This window comes from Gadus macrocephalus, chromosome 18, assembly GCF_031168955.1.
Source record: "Gadus macrocephalus chromosome 18, ASM3116895v1".
NCBI lineage: Eukaryota > Metazoa > Chordata > Actinopteri > Gadiformes > Gadidae > Gadus > Gadus macrocephalus.
This window is the reverse complement of record NC_082399.1, coordinates 2737784-2761060: the sequence shown is the minus strand read 5'-3', so window position 1 is coordinate 2761060 and position 23277 is coordinate 2737784. Positions and strand designations below refer to the sequence as shown.

General features: G+C 47.6%; 2 protein-coding genes across 2 annotated transcripts; both read right to left on the bottom strand.

The window, feature by feature from the left end:
* Positions 1-32: 32 nt before the first annotated feature.
* Positions 33-12198, bottom strand: LOC132446982 (choline O-acetyltransferase-like). Its single transcript, XM_060037599.1, has 15 exons — positions 11909-12198; positions 11547-11665; positions 10379-10573; positions 7358-7476; positions 5313-5366; positions 4350-4527; positions 3869-4046; positions 3276-3445; positions 2811-2911; positions 2592-2720; positions 2157-2279; positions 1737-1878; positions 1423-1485; positions 1185-1322; positions 33-778 (listed from the first exon to the last, which is right to left on the bottom strand). The coding sequence occupies exons 2-15, from the start codon at positions 11592-11594 to the stop codon at positions 413-415; spliced, it is 2004 nt and encodes a 667-aa protein (XP_059893582.1). The 5' UTR covers positions 11595-11665; positions 11909-12198; the 3' UTR covers positions 33-412.
* A 774-nt stretch (positions 12199-12972) lies between these two features.
* slc18a3b (solute carrier family 18 member 3b) lies at positions 12973-15987 on the bottom strand. The gene has a single exon (XM_060037470.1). It carries the CDS (start codon positions 15351-15353, stop codon positions 13803-13805), a length of 1551 nt encoding a protein of 516 aa, XP_059893453.1. The 5' UTR covers positions 15354-15987; the 3' UTR covers positions 12973-13802.
* Positions 15988-23277: the final 7290 nt, after the last annotated feature.

The following is a 23277-nucleotide window of genomic DNA, read 5'->3' as shown; positions in this document are numbered from 1 at the left end:
CACATAACTTTTTGATTGCACAGATAATGATTGCACAGATAATACGCACACGACCACACTGGTGAGTCTAAAACTACGGCTAGGATTGCTGAGAGGAGCACCGCTCAGGGCAGTGTCTACCTCTATTTGGTCGCTCAGAACAGACGAGTGGCAGCAGGATTTCTTTAAATGTTCCAGTCTACACGTCTGGACTTTAGTTCACTATCTCGATCAATCGCAAAACTATCTCAGGCTATGCATTAAAGTCACTTGCCTCGGTTATATCACCGGGAGGGAATGTGCTTTCATGAACACTGTGTCGTGATTGGTCGAAGTACCTTTGATCCAGTTCTGGATCTCTGGATCGAGTCCCTCAAAACGGGCCTACCCTAAAATCCAGACCTGTAAGCTGGAGCATTTAAAAACAAACGGGTCAATCTTGAGGGACCACTCTCACTACGCTCATTTCCCTGAGGCTTTGCCCCCCTGGCCGGTGGCCGGGCTGCGTCCCGTCCCCCTGGACCCCGGGGGGGGTGGCGGCGGTGGTGGGGGGGGTGGTGGTGGTGGTGGGGGCAGCAGCAGCGGCGGCGGCAGCAGCACCACTTCTATGGCACAGGTCCCTGATCTCCAGCAGACCCTGCTCCAGTGCCTTGGTGAACACCGCCGAGCAGGTCTCGGTGCTCTCCCGGAAGCTGGACACGCAGAAGACGATGTGGTTGGCCTGGGGGTTGTAACAGGCCCCGTAGCCGTTGGGCACCACGGGGCCGTAGCAGCAGAACATCTCCATCACCGTGGAGACCTGGGAGGGAGGGGTGGGGGTCACAGCGTTCGTTAGGGTTTAGGGAATGGGGGAAGGACCTGAGGATCTCTAACCAGGATCTAACAAGCTGCGACACAAGGAAACATTGGTGGACACAGCATGTGTTCTTAGATAGTGTCCTTTGGGCATGACCAGAACTTCAACCGGCAACCATGAAAAGAGCTGAGGATGATAGAGGGGCAGGCTGGCTTATTCTGGATGGTTGGACTTTAGGCATGTGCCAGCTGCTTTATGTGCATTTTATTTTCCTGGGAGTGTTTTGTTTTGCTCTTGCGCAGGGCAAGCAGTGCTACTTTGTTAGATTGTGCCGGGTGGCACAATCCCCCCCCCCCCCCCCCAACAACTAAAAAAAACCAAATATGATCATGGGATCACAGCAAGTCACCTGACTGGTGGAGAGGATAAACTGGTTGCTGGCCCGGTACGTCTCATCAGAGAAGATATCCGGCTGCTCCATCTTGAGCTCCTTGGCCATCTCACGAAGCCCCAGGAGATGGTTGTCTATGGCCATCCCTGTGATGGCCTTCCAAACAAACAATTGAGGCTGAACTGTTAGCGGTGTGATACGACGTCATGTTATTGAAGTCATGGAGAAGTAACATTATCGAACGGAGCTCACTCACTGCAATCGTGTAGTCAGTCTGGGCCTTTATGGCATCCCTCAGTCTTTTCATCCTTTCCGAATCCTGAAAGAAGTCAGAGGACAAAAGGATAAACAAACCGAACGTATCAGTGCGGTGCGCCTTTGAAGAGATGCTGTGTACTCCAGGCGTAAGAACCCGCTGAAAAGCGCCCTGTTCTGCTAATGGGGACCCATGCTCGTTTTCAATCGCCAAAGGTTCGGGGAGGAGGTGGCTGATTCATTTAGGCAGACACGGCCAACGGTGAGATGGAGTGAGGCTCTGTTATTAAGGCCAAAGTGAGAACAGTGACTCACGCTGAGAGCCGGCTTTTCATCCGTCATGGACTTCACGAAGGCCAGTGCCTCGGGGGTGGCTGAGCGGATGTTGTCCACGCGGCCCTCCTGGAAGCGGCGGATGGAGGCGCTCTCGTAGGTGGAGACAAGCCGGCCGTTGCATCTGAAAAGACCATAAAGCCTGTTAACTTCACCCTGATTAATGATTTACATTTACGGCATTTAGCAGAAGCTTTTATCCAAAGCGACTTACGCCGGTTAATGCACGCATTCACCCACCGACGGCGGAGTCAACCATGCAAGGTGATGTTGGGAACAGTTAGGGACACCTCAACACAGCAACCTTCCGGTTGCCAGTCAACCCGCTCTACCTCCTGAACTAAACCGACCCCTTGAGGGCACCTTGAGGAGTACAGTCTTTGTGTGAAGGTGTGTTTGTACCTGTAGAAGGCCAGTTGTAACGCCACCTGTATGTAAGCGTCTGGACTCATCCTCTGCTTCTTGATGAATTCTTTCCCGTAGAATTTGAACTTGTAGCCGTCCATATCAAGGTTAGCGACTAGCCTGGAGTGATAAAAAAAAGACGTTGGAAAATTATATAACTTGCAGACAAATATTGTGTATCACCATAAGTCATGGTTTGTTTTTGTGTGGTGTTTTATCATTCGGGTTGAAGTCCGGGTTGTCTGATTAGTCTCGGGCTGTTGACTCCGTGAAATAAATTAAGTTAGGTCTGTTAAGTAGTGTAGTACTTGAGATGAGTTGGACTAGGGCTGTTCTGTAGTTTACTCCTTCAGATTAGTTGAGTTAGGTCTGTTCAGTAGTGTAGTACTTGATGTGAGTTGGGTTAGTTCTGTGTAGCAGTGAATCCCTTGCCTCTGAAGTCTATCTGAAGAGCCTGATAGGAGAGCCTGGATGTGAGGATTGGACTTCCAGGGTAGCCTCCTCGGTGGTGAAAGATCCGTCACGCTGAGTGACCTCGCCATCTTGGAGGGGCTCCTTGTCCTAATCAAAACAACACATGAGCACATTTCGGACACGTCGATCTTTGCATTGCTGGAATCCTCTTCATTCTCCGATGCGTGCACAACTTACATGTACTTCAGCAGGTATTCTGAGCTCTGCACCATCACGATCCCCTCGAAGGGCGAGTGCTCACACAGCACGCCGCACACGCCGTCCATTCCTACCACATACTGGGAGGGCATATATCTGTGTAAGAGCAAAACAATCCGTCCCAGCATCCCTGCTCTAAGGGCCTTCATGAGTGAGCGACCCTCTTGGCCCCATCTTGGTTCTTAACGTTTGTTGGGTCGAGGGAACTGAACGCAGAGTTCCACGTTTCACATTCAGTTCCCTCATCTTGACTCCATCTTTCTTTGGGTAGTGGGGGGGGGGGAACTAAAAGCAGTTCTGCACTTCACATTCAGTTTCCCATTGGAGGCCATTTTGGTTCAAAGCACCACCCAGCTAGCGTTTAGATTTAGAACCAAGATGGCCACCAGGCGAAGAAGGCCTGTCCTGTTCCGTCGTTCCCGAGGGTTCTTCGCTGGCCCCTACCTGCATGGACTTGTCGTACCAGCGGTTGCCGCCGTTCACGCCGCGGCCCCCTCCGTGGAGCAGCAGCAGGGCCCGGTTGGTGTCGCTGGGCTCCAGCTTGGTGGGCTCGTCCAGACACACCACGCACACACAGCTCTCCATCAGCGCCAGGGACGCCCTGTTGGTCGCGTCTGAACCAGAGGGACAGGAGGTCCTCATGAGACTAGCTGTGGAGCGGGGGGTCCGAGCGACTGTCCGTGTTGATTCACATTTAAATGTAGGGCATTTAGCGGACTCATGGATAGGCATCTATCCATGAGTCATTTGCAACGGTTCACACGCACACTGCCGGCGGAGTCAACCATGCAGGGCGACAGCCAGCCCGTCAGGAGCAGTGAGGGTGAGGTGTCTTGCTGAAGGACACCTCAACACGAGCCCGGGATCGAACTAGCGACCTTCCGGTTAAAAGTTAACCCGCTCTACCTCCTGAGCCAAGCCAACCCCATCTTGACCCTTATTGTCATGCGTGGCTAATGAGCACAATATTGCTTTTTTATTATCATTATGATAATCTGTAACAGTTTAGTGGGACATTTATGTGTGATGGTGGAGACCTTTAATGAGTTCGTCCCTGGCTTGAGCCCATTCCTTCCTGCCATCGGAGGTGAAGAGGCCGAAGGGGGGAAGACTGTCCTGAGATCTCTCTGCCATGGACACGATCTTCTCAAGCTGGGACAAGATGTCCATCTCATTCAGCCTCTTTAGGTTGGAGACTATATCCAGCACAAAGAACTAGGGAGAGGAAGGAATATTTAACACATTTCATAAGATATTGATCGGGGAAACAGTCATTGGGATAATTAATCAGCAAGGATTATGTTATCTGTTTTTACCTCTGTAAGGTCCAACAGATTTATTAGATGCAGTATTATTTATAAGCAGGCCAACTTCCTTCTCTTATGACTATTCCTTATAACATTTATGTTTATACTATAGTTGACATGGAATGCTTTTTAGAAACGACACTCTATATGTTCCGGATGCTTTTGAACCCCTGAGCCCTAGGAGTCACGTGCACACATCCTGAGCCCTCACCTGGTTTTTACACGCCACGATGATGTGCTCTGGCTCCGAGGTTGCGGCGGGGCTCTCGATCTGGGTGTCGGTCGTGTGACCCGGCCGGCGGTAGTAGGTGAACATGCGGCTGTACTGCTGCATGCACAGCGGGGTGCCGGCCAGCTGGCCCCGGGCGTAGTCCACGGCCAGCGCCTGTCTGAGAGGGCCCCGGTACGACCAGACCGTCAGAGACACGCAGCACATCAGAGATGGACTGCATTTATATTGCGCCGTTCTAACCAGTGGCCACTCAAAGCGCTTTACAATTATTGCCTGACATTCACCCGTTCATACGTCCACACACCGACGGCGCAGTCAATCAAGCAGTTAGGGTTAGCTGTCTTGCTCGGGGACACCTCGACACTCAGCTAGATGGAGCGGGGGGTGAACTGGCCATCTTCTGATGGCCAGTTCTCTTCTTATGGCATCTTCTGGCAGTCAACCCGTTCTACCTCCTGAGCCAATGCCGACCAAGGTCCGGTCTTTGAAAAAATGGACCATTCCCAGTCATCCGTTTGGACAATGCTGATGTGTCGATGCATACATTATCAGCGTGTGATCGGGCCCAGTGTGAACCTGACAGTGTCGAAGCTTTGCTCTACCAGTTGAGCGACGTATTCCTCATGACCACCACCGAGAGGTGCGACCTCTGAGCCGAGAAAAAGATGAACTCGGTACGTCGGTGGAGCAGCAAAAAAAAAACATGGATCGTACTTCTCTCCCTCCCTTCACTTTCAAGAGGGGGATAAACATGTGACGTGTGGGATCAACATGGCTTGTGTACGATAAATAAATCTTTATATTGCATTTTGTGTCCAAAAGCCACATCAACGAAAACCGGTTGACTGGAGAGGAAATAGGAGCAGAAAAGGCGGCAGCTGTACTGAACCTGAACAGGAAGTCAGGCTGTACCGAGAGCCGGGGGGGGGGGGGTAAACTTACGTGTCAATGAGAGACTTGTACTCCAACACCCCCGTGATGAGATGAGCAGCGAATCTGGCAAAAGAAGGACACAAAGTCAGAAAAGAGGGCGTGTGCTAAACTTCAGCACCATACAAATACGTTGTACCTCATACGGGGGGATGCCTGAATGAGACATTGAACAGGAGCATGTAAACTGTCTGTGGTTGCTGTGGACGTGGATCTGATTGCGTAAGGTCTTATCTGCTGGAGGAGCCGCAGCAGTAATCACATTGGAGTCAATTACAGAGCTGCGGAGGACAGCATTTTTGTATATGTGTTTGAGTGTGTGTGTGTGTCTGTGTGTATGTTTGCCTGCATATTAGTGTTTGAGTGTGTGTCTGTGTGGGCGTGTGGATGTGTGTGTGTGTTTGCATGCATCCGTGTGTGTGTGTGTGTGTGTGTGTGTGTGTTTGCATTCATCCATGTGTGTGTGTGTGTGTGTTTGTGTGCATCCATGTGTGTGTGTGTGTGTGTGTGTGTGTGTGTGTGTGTGTGTGTGTGTGTGCGTGCGTTTGTTTGCATCCACGTGTGTGTGTGTATGTGTGTGTGTGTTTGAGTGCATCCATGTGTGTGTGTGTATGTTAGCATGCATCCATGTGTGTAGGTAAGCGCGCACGCGCGCATCAATGTGAGTTCGGTAGTGTGTCTGTGTGTGAGCGAGGAGTGTGTCCGCGAGGAGGAGGAGGAGGAGGAAGAGGAGGAGAAGGAGGAAGAGGAGGAGGAGGAGGCGTGCCCGAGCAGACAAACCCAGAGCCCTGTCAGACCCTGGTTTGTGCGTCATCTGTCTCTTCCCATTACGCCCGGGCCGGGTCAATACCCCCCCCCCCCCCCCCCCCCCCCCGGGACACCCCCCCCCTAAACGACGGTCCGCCGGAGCGCTCCACGCAGAGAGCCACTGCTCCGTAACTGCCAGCCCGCTAAGTGGCGCTGTCAGGGTATCACCAGCTGCCAGCGGCGCTCTGGAAACATTCACTTAGCGTGGGGCGAACTGACAGATGCTAACGGTGAATAACGGGGCTGAGGGGACTGCCGCTATGCGCCGGTGCGCCCGCAGACGTTCTGGTCGGGCCACAGATCATCGAATGAGAGGCAGAGGGGAAGGCATCTGCAGCCAGGGGTATGCTACATATCAGGGGCTCTGATCTATGACAACAAACCCCTCGTTCCACCAGCACTAGAACTCTTCAGACATTTGGACGTCCTTCAATTCACGTTTTAATCTCTTAGACAGGGTAAATTTTACTCTGAGATAGGGGAAACGATATCTCTAAGATAGGGGAAATTATACTCTAATGTCATTATATCTCTTAGACATGGTCAATTATACTCTAAGATAGGGTCAATTATATCTCTAAGATTCTTCTTCCCATATCCAAGGTTACACTGTGCAGTTGGGGTTGCAATGCCTCCTTGACAGACCCTTCTGTTGACAGAAACCTTTCCTCCTGTAGATGCCAGGTACGATAAACTGCATAACTTCTGTAATAAACCTTTTAGGAGTGAAAATAAAACGTGGACTCGAGTCCGTGGAGAAAGTTGTGAGGGAATAAACAATAGCTTAAGGCTTTGTTTTTATCAAACAAAGTTTGTGTAAAGGATATGTCTGAGCTTCATGAACCACCCACATTGCCTTTGTTATTACAGGGAACTGTACATGCTGGGTGGGATGGTGTGTACTATTATATTTCTGAGACAGTAATGGACTGTCTTAAACCCTCGAAAATATACTTTGTAAACATGAAGGAGCAGAATATGATTGTAGGAGACAGAATTCAAGTTTATAAAAGGATGAAGTGGAAAAAAAACATTGGGAAATAATCTGTATGCATATTGGTGTTCTTCATAACACCAAAATAGACAATTTTGCTAGATTATGCTGGCTGATTTGGATAATGAACGTTAAGTTTTTTCAGGAAATGTTCCCACCATAACCACTTTCCCAGGCAAGGAAAGAAGGACAGAAAAAGGCACCACATTCACAGATCCCAGGATTCCAGAACGTGTTGGAATAGCACTGACGATACCTGAGGGCGTCTTTCCGATCTCGGAAGGCCTGTTTGGGAAAGACCATGGCAGGGTTGGAGTTCACGGGCAGAGCCACTCGGTTGGTCAGGTACATGTCTTGGAGCCAGTAGTCATAGATCTGCATGGGAGGGAGAGCGAGAGACAGGGGAGGGAGAGAGAGAGAGAGGAGAGGGGAGGGAGAGGGAGAGACAGGGAAGGGAGAGAGAGAGAGAGGAGGGAGAGAGAGAGACAGGGAAGGGAGAGGGAGAGGGGAGGGAGAGAGAGAGAGATAGAGGGGAGGGAGAGAGAGAGACAGGGGAGGGAGAGATAGAGGGGAGGGAGAGAGAGAGACAGGGGAGGGAGAGAGAGGAGAGGGAGGGAGAGAGATAGAGGGGAGGGAGAGAGAGAGACAGGGGAGGGAGAGGGGAGGGAGAGAGAGAGAGACAGGGAAGGGAGAGAGAGAGAGGGGAGGGAGAGAGAGAGACAGGGAAGGGAGAGAGATAGAGAGGGGAGGGAGAGAGAGAGAGAGACAGGGAAGGGAGAGAAAGAGAGAGGGGAGGGAGGGAGGGAGAGAGAGGGGAGGGGGAGAGAGAGAGAGAGACAGGGAAGGGAGAGAGAGGGGAGGGAGAGAGAGAGAGAGACAGGGGAGGGAGAGGGGAGGGAGAGAGAGAGAGAGAGAGAGAGAGAGAGAGAGAGAGAGAGAGAGAGAGAGAGAGAGAGAGAGAGAGAGAGAGAGAGAGAGAGAGAGAGAGAGAGAGAGAGAGAGAGAGAGAGAGAGAGAGACTGAATCAGCCCTTGCTTTGGTAAACTTTGCGTTCAGAGTTGAGACTGGCAGGAGGTGGCCTGAGAAGCCATTTCAGCGAGGTACTCGTCAGAGGACGAAGGAGGGTGGGGGGGACTAGGGCTGTGATGGATGTCGCTGAGCGGTAGCAACCTTTGAGGAACCAATACATGAGGGTGTGGCTGGTGGGACGGCCATCGTGAGGTCACACTCATCAGTCATTGCAATAACTTTTGTTTTATCTTTTGTTTCATCAGTCATTGCAATAACTTTTGTTATTGCAATGACTGATGATTTTGTTTCTCGCTCGGTTCCAAATCCTGAACATTATCAGCCTGTAGCTGTATCTCTGTGGGTTTGTCTGTCTGTCTGTTGTTCCGTCTGTCTGTTTAGTGGTCTTTCTGTCAGTCTGTCTGTCTATCGATTGTTATGACTGTCTGTCTGTCTGTCTGTCTGTCTGTCTGTCTGTCTGTCTGTCTGTCTGTCTGTCTGTCTGTCTGTCTGTCTGTTTATTGGTCAGTTTGTCTATCCGTCCGTCCGTCTATCTCTCCGTCGGTCCACCTAAGTTTATCTTTGCCAGTTATCTCTGTCATTATCCGGGGAAAACGACATACAAATATGAATTATAACGTTATTAGGGTGCCAAGCACAAAGTGCGAAGGCAACCTATTGTAATTGTTAGTGTTTTTATCTAAATCTATACCGCTAGAAACTCTAGTATATGCTGATCATCCAGATACATCAGTTTTCCCCAAAACTCCTAACATTGTTTGGTTAGGGTTATTAGTTCTATTATTATTATTATTCCGCCACGTTTTACTTACACAGCCTAAACCGCTCGCACGCTTTTTATGAAACTTACTACAGCTGTAGAGGCTGACTCAAGATTAACAGAGAGCAAAAATTACACTGATTGGCCCAAAGGTGGTGCGATAGCAACAGTCCAAAAATGCAAACTTTGAACAAACATATCTCATAACCGCGTTGACTTAGAGTCATGAAACTTTGTTTACACATGCATATCCTCATGGTGAACATAGGCCCCAAGAACCTATGACTTTATTTGGAAAGATTTACAACTATCTTGAACTTGGATCCTAGGTCTTTCACTTCGACAAAAATCCTTTAGCACGTATCATCTATGGACCAACGTCTTCAATCTGACGTAAAGCGAAGTCTGTACAATGAAGATTAAAATACCCAGGAGCCATTGACTTCTATAAAGGGTGTGGTTTAAAACGCATAAAGACTTAAAGGCTTATATCAACATCAAAATGGACTCCTAGGATCTTGAGTCAAATACAAAAGTTGTTCAGAATCAAATTCCAAACAAGATGAAGTCCACATATTTCCAATTAGAGCGTGGCATCGAAATGTGCGTGGCCTGTGACTTAAATCACCACAGTTCATAGACGAAATATTTGATTTGAGTGGGACCAACTTAGTGGCTGTTGGGGACCAAAGTTACAACTGCTCAAGTAAAATTAAGTTGATCGACAAAACAAAATGGCCGCCAGAGGCTCAAAATCGTGTCAAATTAACTTAATGCCAAAAGGCAAGGTGAACTTTAACCAATCATCATCAAACTTGGTGGTCAAAGGCACATGGGTCAAGATGAACCCATCCAAATTGTATCCATATCGGGAGATAGGGGGAGCCATATTAATTAACTGAAAATGCAGACTTTGGACGGACATATTTTCGGACCTTTTTCTTCTACAGTCATGAAATCCTGTAGATATTTGTCCAAGAACCTTTCATAAAATGGTGGCTGGACGTCCAAATTAGCCCAATCAATGTTAGGTGACTAAAGGCGGGGTTAACTTGAGTCAATCATCACCAAACTTGGTGTATTTAAAGAAGCATAGGTCAAGGTTAAACAGGCTAAAGTCCATCAAAATACGATTATAGGGGTCGCTAAAGTAATCAATTGAAAACTTTAAAGAATCATAACTCCTTAACCTTTGGACGTACGGTCATGAAATTTAGTTTGCCCATCAACAGATCCAAGCTCTGGCTATTCCAGCGTTGTCGACCGTATGCAAACAAAAACAGTTTAATTGTCTTCGTCGGGGTCTTTATGGTCTGCGTCACAGTCTTAATGGTCTGACAGGGTCTTCATGGTCTGTGTAAGGGTCTTAATGGTCTGTCAGGGTCTAAAGGTTCTGACAGGGTCTTATTGGTCGGCTTTAGGTTTGGCACCCGTAAAATGCTGCTTGCAGTTTTAATTAATAATTATTATGATTAATTAACTATTCACCCAGTTGGTCGTACTTTCCCTCCGTTCCAAAAGCTTCTTCTGCAGGGTCTCGCCGGCCCCCCCGCGGGCCCCGAACTTCTCCACGATGGTTTTGGTTTTGCTGAACTGCTCCTTCCCCACGAGGTGCTCCATGCTCTTCAGGTACATGTCGAGGGTTTGCTTCAGCGGGGGCAGAGGGACCTTGGGCAAGGCATGCTGGGAGAGAGAGAGAGAGACATGGATCACCGATCACCAGCCATCACCGTCTCAGTACGTTGACTCATTAGTTAAAAGGCTAACGGGTAACACACACACACACACACACACACACACACACACACACACACACACACACACACACACACACACACACACACACACACACACACACACACACACACACACACACACACACACACACACACACACACACACACAAACGAACACTTTTGCTTTCATGCTCCTATTATTAGAACATAATTTAATAATTCATTGAAAGGGCTTGAGGATGCATCTCAAAAGAAGAATCCAGCCCTTTGGGACCTGAAAGTCATCCCAACACAACGAAGATGCTAATTGATTCTTCCTCATCCAGCACTTATTTATTTACATATTCGAACTGGTTAAAAACCCCAGTTGGATTTTTTTTGTGAGCAGAACTTTCTTTCTGGTTAGAAATACTATACATATCCCACGAGTTATTCCAAATAACTGCTGAACATGAGTAGAATATATTTCTACATTAGATGAATTACTGATTTCTTTAATTCTGCAGCCTAATTGTTTCTGTGAGGAAGTAGTGCTATTTATCTATAAATGCCCCTAGCGGCGGGTGGAAGAACTGCTCCAGACGCGCTTGTTTCAGGACCACGGAGAGCGACGTCTGCCCCGGACCAAACCGAGACACGACCTGAGGTTAACGAAAATCCCTTTATACAATAATATCACTCCTCATACCTCAAATTGATGACTGAAAACCAAGCGTGGACATGGGATATTGATGTAGAAAATTGTAATAGAAAAAAAAACGTTTATGGAGAAGGACACATTTGGAATATCGCCCTTTCACCAAAATTAAATAACCTGCGATTTTAAACCGACAACAATGTATAACAAATAAATATACTAGATTAAAAAAAGAGACTTCCTCTATAATGCCAACATTATGAAACAGTCTTTCTTAGCCTACTTGACTTTCCGCCGGGTCCCTTGACGCGTCTCTCTCCAGAATGGGCATGGTGACAGTTTGTCAAACGCGCTCACGGTAAGGTAACGTGGATAACCTCTAGAGTCTTGGCCTATAAGCTCCTACAAGGGACACATTTAAATTAACAGGCATTGAAAATATTAACAAAGACATTTAAAATGAAAACAATAAGAAATATTGAAGAAAACAATCTGAAATTGGTGCATTAATTAGCTAAAGTGTCCGACATAACTCCAGTGTATTTCAGCTGTGCATTATCTCCATCCCGGACACTCAGCTTATAAAAGTTTCACGAATATCACAAAATAGGTAACAGAGAATTTTAAAATAAGTTCTCCGCTTACCTGAAGACTGGTGGCTGTCCTGTCCTGCTCAAGTGGTCAGAGGGGTGTGAGTGCCATTTCTTCCCGTGCCCGTGCCGTGGTAGGGTCCCATCTCCATGCTCCTGCTCCCGTGTCCCGCACGTCACCGTCAGCTTTTACGCGCAGCGCACACACGCCTCGGAAAGACGGTGAAGGTACTCGTCTCAACCTTCCCCTTGGGGCAGGAAACTCCTCCCATCGAGATGTGTTCCTGTTCCATCTGACAGCTAGCTCACAGCTCGCTCCCAATGCCCGCTACCAGTACAGAATAGGCATACTGGCCTCCTCTTTCCTTCTTTTGAAAGATCATTTGATAAGGATGACGGTACACTTTCCTTCAAGTTTGACTCAACTTCTGGTCAAGTTTTCCTTTATTCTTGTACATGTATTTGCATATTTTCTTTAAAAAATTATTCTATTATTAGGTTCTAATATCAGGCCTTCTGAGGCTTTCTGCTCTGCAACATATTCTCTCTCTCTATAAATAAATATATATATATACACATATATATATATATATATATATATATATATATATATATATATATATATATATATATATATATATATATATATATATATATATATATATATGTGTGTGTGTCTCTGTATCTCGCAGTCTCTCTCGCTCTCTGTTTCTCTTTTCTCCCTTCTCTCTCTCTCTCTCTCTCTCTCTCTCTCTCTCTCTCTCTCTCTCCCTCTCTCTCTCTCTCTCTCTCTCTCTCTCTCTCTCTCTCCCTTTCTCTCTCTATCTCCCTTTCTCTCTCTCTCACCCCAACATTTTCTTGTCGAATTATTCAGATGGTGCCCGAATATGATCAAATGTATAGCCCAATAAAACTATTTAAAGATGTAGGCCTAATTCAGATAAAAAAATAAACCTTATAATATTAACATAATGAGGCTTTTCATTTTGTGCTTCGTCCTACGACGCATGGATGTTTACTTGGTGGGAAATACTTCGAAGATTAAATCCCATTTAATTGGAAACATTTTGATGATATCTCCTCTGAATAAACACAAACTGCTAATTAATCCACACATGCTTTGGGTTCATTTACATTTATTAAGCTACATTTCAGGAAGAAAAGATCACACCAAACACACAACATCCTCCCAAAACCCAGTCCACACAGACACACGGACGCGCGCACGCACACACACACACACACACACACACACACACACACACACACACACACACACACACACACACACACACACACACACACACACACACACACACACACACACACACACACACACACACACACACAGTGCAGAACAAATGTGCTTAGGTCCACATTCCACATGTATTTCAACCATTTACATTGTGCATAATATCCACATATGTACAAAAAATGCATTTTTTGACAATGAAACATTTCATTTTAGACGATCAAAGACTTAACAAATAAAATTACAGACAGGTCCAAAAGTTTAAAATTGACGAAATACGAAACAACATGAGTTCAGCCTTCGATACCGAGTTATAAAATGAAGCAAAGACTAAAATATATCGGCTACTTCAGTGGGAAAATGTGCTTCTGATAGTTGGTCCCCTATAGTTTTTACTAAAATCTTGTACTTTTCGCTCTATATTGTAATGCACACATAGTCATATTCATAGCTGATTCTGGTCTCTCACAAAAACCCAAACTACACGTCCATGACAAACGTTACATACAGACGTCGTTCTGCACGATAAATCAACTTTGGAAACGGGTCACACCCTCGTCGTGACCTCGGTGATTGGGTGTTAATATTGCACATCAGTAAACACACAGTAGTGGAAATGATAGGCTATACATTGTCTCTCTCGCCTCCTATCTCTCCAACTGAACGTTTCGGAGGATCTACGAGCCCGTTGGACCGACTAAGTGTACTCTGAGGACTCCTCCGAGTACGACCTCTGTGCCCTGAACGGGTCGAACCCGTTCTCGTCGACCGCCAGGCATTTACCTGATGAACTATAGCCCTTCTTTTTACCTTTCCTCTCCTCCATTTTAATAGTGTCGTACAGACCCTGCGGAGCCTCTTCCAACAGGTTATCCCTCTCCGAGTGGGACGGTTTCATTTGGCACACGTTGCAGAGCAACAGCAAGGCCGGTGCGTAAAGCACGTTCACAAGACCCATGCACAGATTGAGTTGCGCAAAGCCTAGATTGTGCACTATCTGCCCGGCCACGATGGGCCCCATGGCGTACGCCACGGAGTAGGAGATGTCCGCGATGGCGTAGATACTACCGTACACGGAAACGTAGCGGACGTCGACCAGAAAGGCCAGCGTCGGTAAAAGAGCGGTGTCTACCAAGGCGATGCCGAAGCATATGCCGCACAGGGGCGCAATCAACTGGCCGAAAGTTTTACACGCGGGCACCACGCAGGAGCTGGCCCCTATAATGACCATCCCCACCGCCCCGTAGAACCACTGCAGGTGCGGGTGCTTGGCGGCCAGCTTCACGGTGATATACACGCCCAGGACGTGGGGGAAGAAGGCCGGCAGCCAGGTCAGCCCCATCTCCCACTTGGTGGAGTGCATGGTACTCTCCATCCAGTTGGCGATGGTGGGCTCCAGGAAGGCCAGCGGGATGTTGCACACGGTCAGCGCCCCAGCAACCACGGCGATGTAGGGGTCGATCATGAGCCGGTAGATGGGCGTCCCAACCGGCATGTTCTCCCGGGTGCGGTTGGAGAAGGGCTTGACGACGGTGAGCAGCAGCAAGCCGTCCGCCAGGCAGACCACGGCCAGCACGATGAACGGCACCCGTTTGCCGGCGAACTCGTACAGGATGCCCCCGAAGGGCGGCGCTACCAGGCTGCCGAAGGAGATGAAGGCCAGCGCGATGCCCAGCGCCTTCCTGCGCTCCCCCTCCTCCGTGTACTTGTCGGCGATCATCGCGATGCCCGACGTGTCGGCGAACGCCGACCCCAGACCCTGTAAACTTCGCGCCGCGAATAGAGTGGCATAATTCTCGGCAAAGGCGAATATGCACGTGGACACGAACATGACAGTTAGTCCGATTAAAAGGGGAATGTCGTATCCGACCCGGTCTATAAAAGTTCCCGACAGGGGGTTGACCAGGAGCTGTACAATGGCTTTGGAGGCGAACAGTACTCCGATCTGGACGTCGAGATTGTCCCTGTTGCTCTTGGCTTGGCCGGTGCTGTTGAACGTGGAGTTGGGGTGCAGGACCAGGTGCACGTGCGCCGACTGCTCGCTCTCAAGGTCCGCCAGGTAATCGGGAATAATCGGCACGATGACCATGTAGAGCATGTTGTCCAGCAGCAGAGCCACGCACACGATCACCAGCATGATCCGTCTCTGCTTCTGCGGGTCCGTGATGGCTCCACCGAACTCACGGGTCTTCTCGCCCATCTCGGACAGTCTCAGGGCCAGACCGGAGGGTCCCCCTTCCGATGCCATGGCTGCGCTGTTTCTTTACTCTCTTCTTCCCCCCGATTCTGCAAAAAGTGCAACTGTGTTTTTCTTGTTTATGACATGGAGCTCACGGCGGGAGATGTACAGCAGCACATTATCTAGGCGTGCGTAAACGTTCAGTGCGTGTGTGATGGTGTTCCCGTGGTCCCACCTTGGCAGTGCGTAACAGAAAGCTGCGCGCAACTTTGGTCCCCTGCTGTGGCTCCTCGCGACTGGAGGCAGCTTCATCGGTCTCTGCTGGTCTTTGGCTCAAGTGCTCCTCACTGCTCTCCTCGCTCTCGCGCTCGGTGTTGTTTCAGTGACGTGCAGGGAAGATCGCGGAATTTCTTTCCGCGGAATAACGCGGGCATGTGGTGCTCATCTTCAACGGGAAAAGTTGGAATTGCGCGCTTTTCCCGCAGTTGTTCATAACTCTGAGATGCTTATTGTCCGTCTCTATCCTATTATCTGTGTGTGTGTGTGTGTGTGTGTGTGTGTGTGTGTGTGTGTGTGTGTGTGTGTGTGTGTGTGTGTGTGTGTGTGTGTGTGTGTGTGTGTGTGTGTGTGTGTGTGTGTGTGTGTGTGTGTGTGTGTGTGTGTGTGTGTGTGTGTGTGTGTGTGTGTGTTTGCGCTGCCAGAAAACTAATGGCTTCTTTGCAATTGGTACATTTAACAAGCAGGTTGTACTTTATTTAGCCAGCAGCAATAGTCGCCATTTACGCACTGGGCTGCCTGGATGTAGCCCAATCTTACTAGATGAGTTATATAGTTATCGTGCATTGCCAAACACAAATGAAAGCTTTTATGACTCAACTGCAATCGTCCATGCGCCTGACATTCGCCTACTTAAATCTAACTATAAGGCCGCCTGTAATCTGAATATTCTGAATCAATTAGACTTTCACTGACAGATTGAAATGAATTAGTTAAGATATATTGTATTAAGTCACTATTCGGTGGACTGAGAGCTACATTGTAATAAATAATTAGTAATAAGTCATGAAGATGAACAGTTTAGAGACTGCTTGGTTATTATTCACACACAGGTATACAGAATATGTGTTTTTATATTTGTCTTTTCTTTTTTAAGCATTTGGTTGAAAAATAAATATGAGTATTCTTAAAAAGTACATTAGAAGTTCATTACACGTGCAACAGTGAATGGTTCGTCTCGGCACCCAGGATGAACTACTGCTGATTCTTTTTTGATAGCGAACTCATTTGGACGCAAGAAGTGCGCCTTTACGCACACGAATCAATGGCGACACCTTGTGTTAAGATCCGACTAACACACATCCTCTTGGGCTACGTTGACTTAAATCGGCCTAATTCTTTAAATGTAATTGATTTATATTAAACACACCAGCTTTGTAAAATGATATCATTAACATCTGCCGCTAAGGCCCTCAATGGGTCTACATTACGAGGCTTCCAACTTGATCAGTTCAGAATCATAGACATTGGAATAAAGCCTATATTATTCTCGGGTAATTATGCACTGTATAGTTATATAAAATGGGGTTTGCATAGTTATATGTGTAGGTACGGCAGCAAAGCGCCCAGCATGAACTAATCCCCTAGGTGGCGCTAAAGTAGAGGAAATTATTATTGAATTATCTAATTAATCTGTCTGTCTCTATATCTATCTATTCATTATCTTTCTCTATCTGTTATTTGTCTGTCTGTCTGTCTGTCTGTCTGTCTGTCTGTCTGTCTGTCTGTCTGTCTGTCTGTCTGTCTGTCTGTCTGTATTTTGGAATTTACATTTTCACATTAATTTAGAATAACACATTGATTGGTATTTGTATCTATTCCTGGCTGTCTTTTTAGAGCTGATGCATGTACTATTCTGTTTAAACCTCTGTTTAACCCCAATCCAATAACGAGCGCACATATGGAAACTCCCATGTCCTGAACGAGAGAGGGCCAGACACATGGGCCCGCTGTCCTTCTGCTCAGCCCGCGAGGTTCTGGTTGATCTTCAGATCACAGCATGACGCAGGTGGTTTGGGGAATTTAGTGTGGACCTTTGACCTCAAGGTTGAGCGGTCAAACAGGCATTGTCTCTAAAGGGGAGAGATTAGGGTGAACTGGGACTGAGGTAACAATTTAGAGCAATCCAAAAATTTGCGACGCTCAAAACAGTTTCAAACACAGTTTTAAGGAAACCCTTGGCTTTAGGTCTAAATTGATGCCCATGTGTTCATTTTATAACTTCGAAAACAAAATTATAATATTTTTTTTCCAGATTTACAAAACAATATCTGTGTTCAATGATTTTTTAAAACGGACTTATTAATAACAGGATGCTAAGAACAAATGTCGCTAAATGTTATGCTGCAAAAGCGGTCGGGAATGTTTGTGTTTTATCGTCCTAAACTGAAACTATCTATCCCTCACAGCGTTTTAACTCTTAAGATAATCGTGCACCCTTATCCTCTCCGCTGCCCTCCGAAAAATCAAGTCAAATTTTCCGTTAAATGTACATCATAAAGGTATATCAAATTCAGATCCAAATGGACGGTAGATCTCTTCTTCAGACGATGGCAGGGCGATGGTGCCGCGACCACGGAGCAGGGACTACGCGAGTCACATTTATCACACTGGATCTGTTGAATTTAAAAATGAATTCATGATTTATCCATGCACATGATTTTGTCAGTTGCCGAAATCATGTACAACACTTAAATTTAACTGGTATATCACAAGCGTCGGTGAAGTTACTTAAGAAAAGTAGTGCATTAAATTTAACTCATGGAGGAATAAGTGCTGTTATCTATTGGGGTAATATTATTACAGTAACTTAGTAAGTTGCTACCAACACTGTATGTCACATCACGATTCCACATTGAACTGCTGCTCACAACAACTCACCCAGTCTGTGTTGGCATGCAGGTGCTTCTCCAGGGGGCCTGTCAGCTCCACACATTGAACATGTCTCGTCATTAAAGACTGAAAGAAAGTGTATTTGCATAATACATTTAATCTGAATTCATGTGGAGTGCTTTTAAGTTATTCATTATTTAAGTTATTGTACCTGATGCCTCAAGGACTTGGAGACCCATATTCCTCCTAGATTCTTCCATGGCTTTCTTGGAGGTTTCAAATTGCATTTGGGGCAACTGAGGGAAGGCTTCCATTACTAAATGTCATTTGAAAAACGTACACATGCATATGCTCCCCCCGCGACCCGACCCCGGATAAGCGGACGAAGATGAGATGAGACGCTGCGTTCATTAAGTGATGATTTAAAGTGATGTAGTCATCGAGGCAGAATTTCCCAGCCCTTTTAGTTTTTTTATCACTTAAGTAATTAAATGTAACCGCCTGCTTAAGCACCAGACGTAGATAGCAACGGTGGTTGAACGGATGGGAAAAGAGTAATTTGCCCCATTTGACCCTCAATTTAACATTTTGCCGCGCTGTGCATTAGCGATAGTTACTCTTCAACAACCACCAATAAGACGCATATAGTCTATTTTAGGCAGGTCCCACACTTCTTTCTCCAGGATTTGGATTTTTAGGCCTACATTTTATTCATCAAATGATGAAAAACTATTTAGATCCTTTGTGGTATGGTCGTCTCGTGCAGGTATGACTCGAAGAGTGGTAAAAAATCAACACGTGGTTTATTCTAACAGAGACACGGTAAACGGGCTTGCGTTCTGTTGGTGGTTCATGAAGCATCTCTCGAACACATGTCAAACAGTTATATCGGGAGTGGGCGGAACGGTAATTAAGCCACGCCTACATGTTCTAATTTACCCAGGTAAACCTTTGGTCTGTCTTGGCAAAGTGGCCATGTTTGTAGTCTTATCTTATCTACAAAATCATTACAACCTTATATGGTGTTGTCCATTATGTGGTTCAAGAAACCATTCATAACTGTGGTTAGCTTGAAACATTTCATCAGAAATAGCAGAGACTAAAATTGTTTACATCACAAGCTGTCAAGCCGAGATGTACCAAACAGCTTTAAGAAAGCGCTTTTTCAGGAGTGGCGACGCTAGTGAATATAACAGTGGCGTGAAGCCTAGTGGGTCGGCGCGCTGGTGTGGGCTCGTAGGCCTACGTCCGAAATAATGGTGGTGTTCTTTTTGACGCGTCGCTTCAGCGCCGGTGTGTGTTGGGCTTTGGGCTCCACTATCCTTCACGCCACGGTTATATTCCCTAGCGTCGCCGCCCATGAAAAAGCGCATTTTTAAAGCTGTTTGTTACAGCTTTAAAAATGCGTTACAATGAGAAACGGGAAAGCTTCTACGACCAAAAGGGGACGTGCCTCCGCAAATGCCGCAAGAAAGCTGGGAGATTGGCAGTTTACCACTAGCAGGTACCGGCGTACCATACAAATGGATTACACCAGACGTTATTTGCTCGTCTAAGCAATACGCAGGCCTTTGCCGTCTCTCGCGCCTCGAGCTTCTCGCTCACAAACACCAATCACGTTCTTCTGGTCATTAGTTCTTAATTGATTTCAGCTGCGTCGCCCCCGCCTCTCCTCATAAAGCGCCCCCACCGTGACGGTTGTTGATCGTTTTTTTTTGCGTTGGATTGCGTGGGCTGAACAATCCGGACATCGTGGCCACCGACGTGGACACCCCGCCACCGGGAACCACGCAGTGAGTAATGCGGGGTACTTCCTTCATGAGCACTGCACAATATGTTACACTCTCCCCATCTCCTCCTGTCGTCTGTTCTCGCCCCTCTATTGTACATGTTTTACCGCTGGAGGTTAATGTGGATTTGCTGATGGAAGTGGTAGTTTGTGTTGAGTGGTTTATCTATGGGATCGACTGACTAACTAACGCTGCGGACCGCTACAGCACCGACCACCACACTGGGAAGTGTCCTCTGCTCACTGTGGAAGCAGCATGGAAGAACTGCAGCAACTCTGATGGAAACTACAGGACCTCCACGCTGTTGAACACAAACTGTTGTAGGCCTACTACAAACGGAGGCGGTCCCACTCGGATAAAGATCTCGTGGTCAATGCGGCAGACCGCTGGACCTGGACGTCACCTTCTGCAGATACTTCACTGCCCTCAGGAATCCACGGATAACTTGAAACATGTCCGACTCCACATGTCTGAAAAATCCAGGATGGAAACTTGTGGAAGGAAGAAAGGGTTCTGTTTTTGCTCAACCCATAACCCCACTGAGCCCTTCTGCGGAAACCTGTCTGACTGACCCAACTGACTGGGGGCCTGTAGATGTGTGTTTGGTTGGTCTGGTAGAAGTTTGGCTGCTTGTGATCTGCAAGGTGGTCATGGTTAGATGCGGTGTCTGACTTGCACACCGATCTCCCAATTCTATTATTCTCTTTACTACTTTTCAACTTTCTATACACTGCTGCTGCTGCTGCTGCTGTTGACCGCTGGTGGTGCAATGTGGTTTTTATTCGCGTATGTTCTGTGGACTTTGCATTTGTATTTTAATGAACATGTTTACTGCCTGTTAGACCTCGGATTGGCAAACCTAAACTCCTTCACTGGCAAAATGTAGATGCAAATTAAATGCCGAAATTAACATTTCAATATTCGTTTTGCGTATTTCACCAATAGCTTCGGAACTAGACGGACCCCATATATAATTTGCTCTTCAAAGATGCGGTCAGGCGCCCCTCCGTTATATAACGTTTTCTGCCCGGTACGAAATAGACCGACCAATAACAACCCTTTATCTAATGTGAGGTTGGATATACGCAACATGTAGAGGTGTTTCAACAACAAAGATGGAAGTTGGTGAACTAAAGACTGTATATGCTCACTAAAAGAACGAACGACTACTACTCTTAAAGATTTTGAGGAATATGTATTTCTCCATCACCCGTTCCAATGCTATGATTCGTCGAGGCCTATCCAATGGCATAGCCGTCGACCCATTTTAGATCGCGCCCTTTAGACACGCCCCTTGGAAATTGAGCAACGCACTTCAACGCAGAGGATCCAGAAAAATTTCACAACGAGTCCATTGGAAGATATCGAGGAACATGAACATCACCAATGAAGGAGAGTAACGTTTCCACTTGCTATAGGAATTTAGTGAAGCACTAAATAGTTAATAATAATAAAATGTAGTCACCATTTATTGACTCGTTGGGTAAGACTTGCTTTACTAGTATAACCTTGTTAAAACTATTCATTTACTTTTCTTGTGTAGTTTCCTACTATTCATTAAATGTTTTATAGAAGTAAAAAAAGTAATCAATAGAACCATACACATTTGTACAACAATTAATCATTATACAGGATTTGAACATTTTCTATTCAAGCTCATGCTTCATAATATTTCCAAGGATTGCAGAGTACCAAATGATTTATGACCAGTGGTTTATTTTGTTCAGGAGCGGATTGTACTCCCAGAGGCTTCAACAGAGCGGGTCTAGAGCTGGGAGCTGCAGGTGGATGGTGGCCAGGAGCCGTTCAGTCCTACAGGAACAGACGGGTGAGCCGTGGAACTGCACAGCCTATAAACTCCTCCTTGGCGTGGTCAAACGGTTCAGAATAAAACTGGAATTCAGTCATTGGTTGTGATTGGCTTGTTAGCTAAGCGTTCTCAGCCACTAGGACTTGTGTCCTTATGAAGATTAGATGTGTGTGGCTGGGTTTGGGAGTTTATAGGAAATGATACTTCTCAAGAACGCACAGAATGGGAGAAGATAAGCTATTGACATCTGAGTGAGCGAGGAGAAAAAAAATCTCCAGTGTTGAAATAGATTTTGTCTTGTTTCTGTAGAGGTGATGGAGGCGGTCGTCTGGAGGTCCGTGGCGGTCGTCTGGAGGTGCTCGCCGTGAGGTCCGTGGCGGTCGTCTGGAGGTGCTCGTCTGGAGGTCTGTGGCGGTCGTCTGGAGGTGCTCGCCGTGAGGTCTGTGGCGGTCGTCTGGAGGCGCTCGCTGCAGATGGAGGGAAGGCCGTGCAGCCCAAGGGATGCAGAACGGTGAGACGCGGAACTGCACAGCTGCACATTTTTTCTAGGGTTGGTGAATTGTTTAGAAATAAACCTTTGACATGCAGCCACAGCAACTCTGTTCTGAAAAATGTCAGATGCATTCTCGGCCACTAGGACCAGCTCCAGGATGTAGGCTAGGTGTGTGTGGCTGGCTGTTGGGTTAAATAATACCTCACTCAAGGCTGCACAGTAGGGCACCAGGGAGATCTGTGGGAGCTAAAGCAGAGGGGTTGATTATCTGCATCATGTACGGGGAGAAATGTGCAGTGTGCAAATGGAACGTGTCATTCGCCTTTCAGAAGGACTGAGGCGGAGGTCCTGGAGGCAGAGGCCAGCCTGGAGGCGGCGGTGGCCTGGAGGCGTCCAACCTGGAAGGGGCGGCATGGAGGGCCAGGTGGCGGCTCCTCATCCAGTGAAGTTAAACTCTTCTTCAGTGCATCATGAAAGGGGAGAAATGTTCCAGTGTGCAACTGGAACTTGTGTCTCGCGTTTCAGAAGGGCCTGGAGGCGGCCAACCTGGAAGGCCTGGAGACGGCGGAGGTCCTGCAGGCAACGGCGGGCCTGGAGGCGGAGGCCAACCTGGAGGTCCTGGAGGAGGCGGCAGCGGCCATCCTGGAGGCGGACTACCTGGAGGTCCTGGAGGCGGATTGTGGAGAACATCCTGGAGGGCCCGGTGGCGGCGTCCTGGAGGGCCCGGCGGCGGCGGCGGCGGTGGCGTCCTGGAGGGCCCGGCGGCGGCGGCGGCTCCTCATCCAGTTAAGCTAAACTCTTCTCCAGTGCATCATGAACGGGGAGGAATGTCCGGGGTGCAAACAGAACGTGTGTCTCATTTCAGAAGAAATGAGGCGATGTTGCGGAGGTCCAGGCGGTCGGCCCGGTGGAGGTCCAGGCGGTCGGCCCGGTGGAGGTCCTGGAGGAGACGGTCCCGGCAGGGGAGGACGGCTGGGGGATCCGGCGGTGGAGGTCCGAAGGCGGCTCGTG

Excerpts from the sequence above, each read along its gene's own strand:
- LOC132446982 (XM_060037599.1), bottom strand. The coding sequence starts at position 11,594 with ATGCCCATTCTGGAGAGAGACGCGTCAAGGGACCCGGCGGAAAGTCAA. Across the intron at positions 1,879-2,156 it reads TTACAACTGGCCTTCTACAG|ATGCAACGGCCGGCTTGTCT; the intron begins GTACAAACACAC and ends TGGTCTTTTCAG. Across the intron at positions 779-1,184 it reads TTATCCTCTCCACCAGTCAG|GTCTCCACGGTGATGGAGAT; the intron begins GTGACTTGCTGT and ends CCTCCCTCCCAG.
- slc18a3b (XM_060037470.1), bottom strand. The coding sequence starts at position 15,353 with ATGGCATCGGAAGGGGGACCCTCCGGTCTGGCCCTGAGACTGTCCGAG.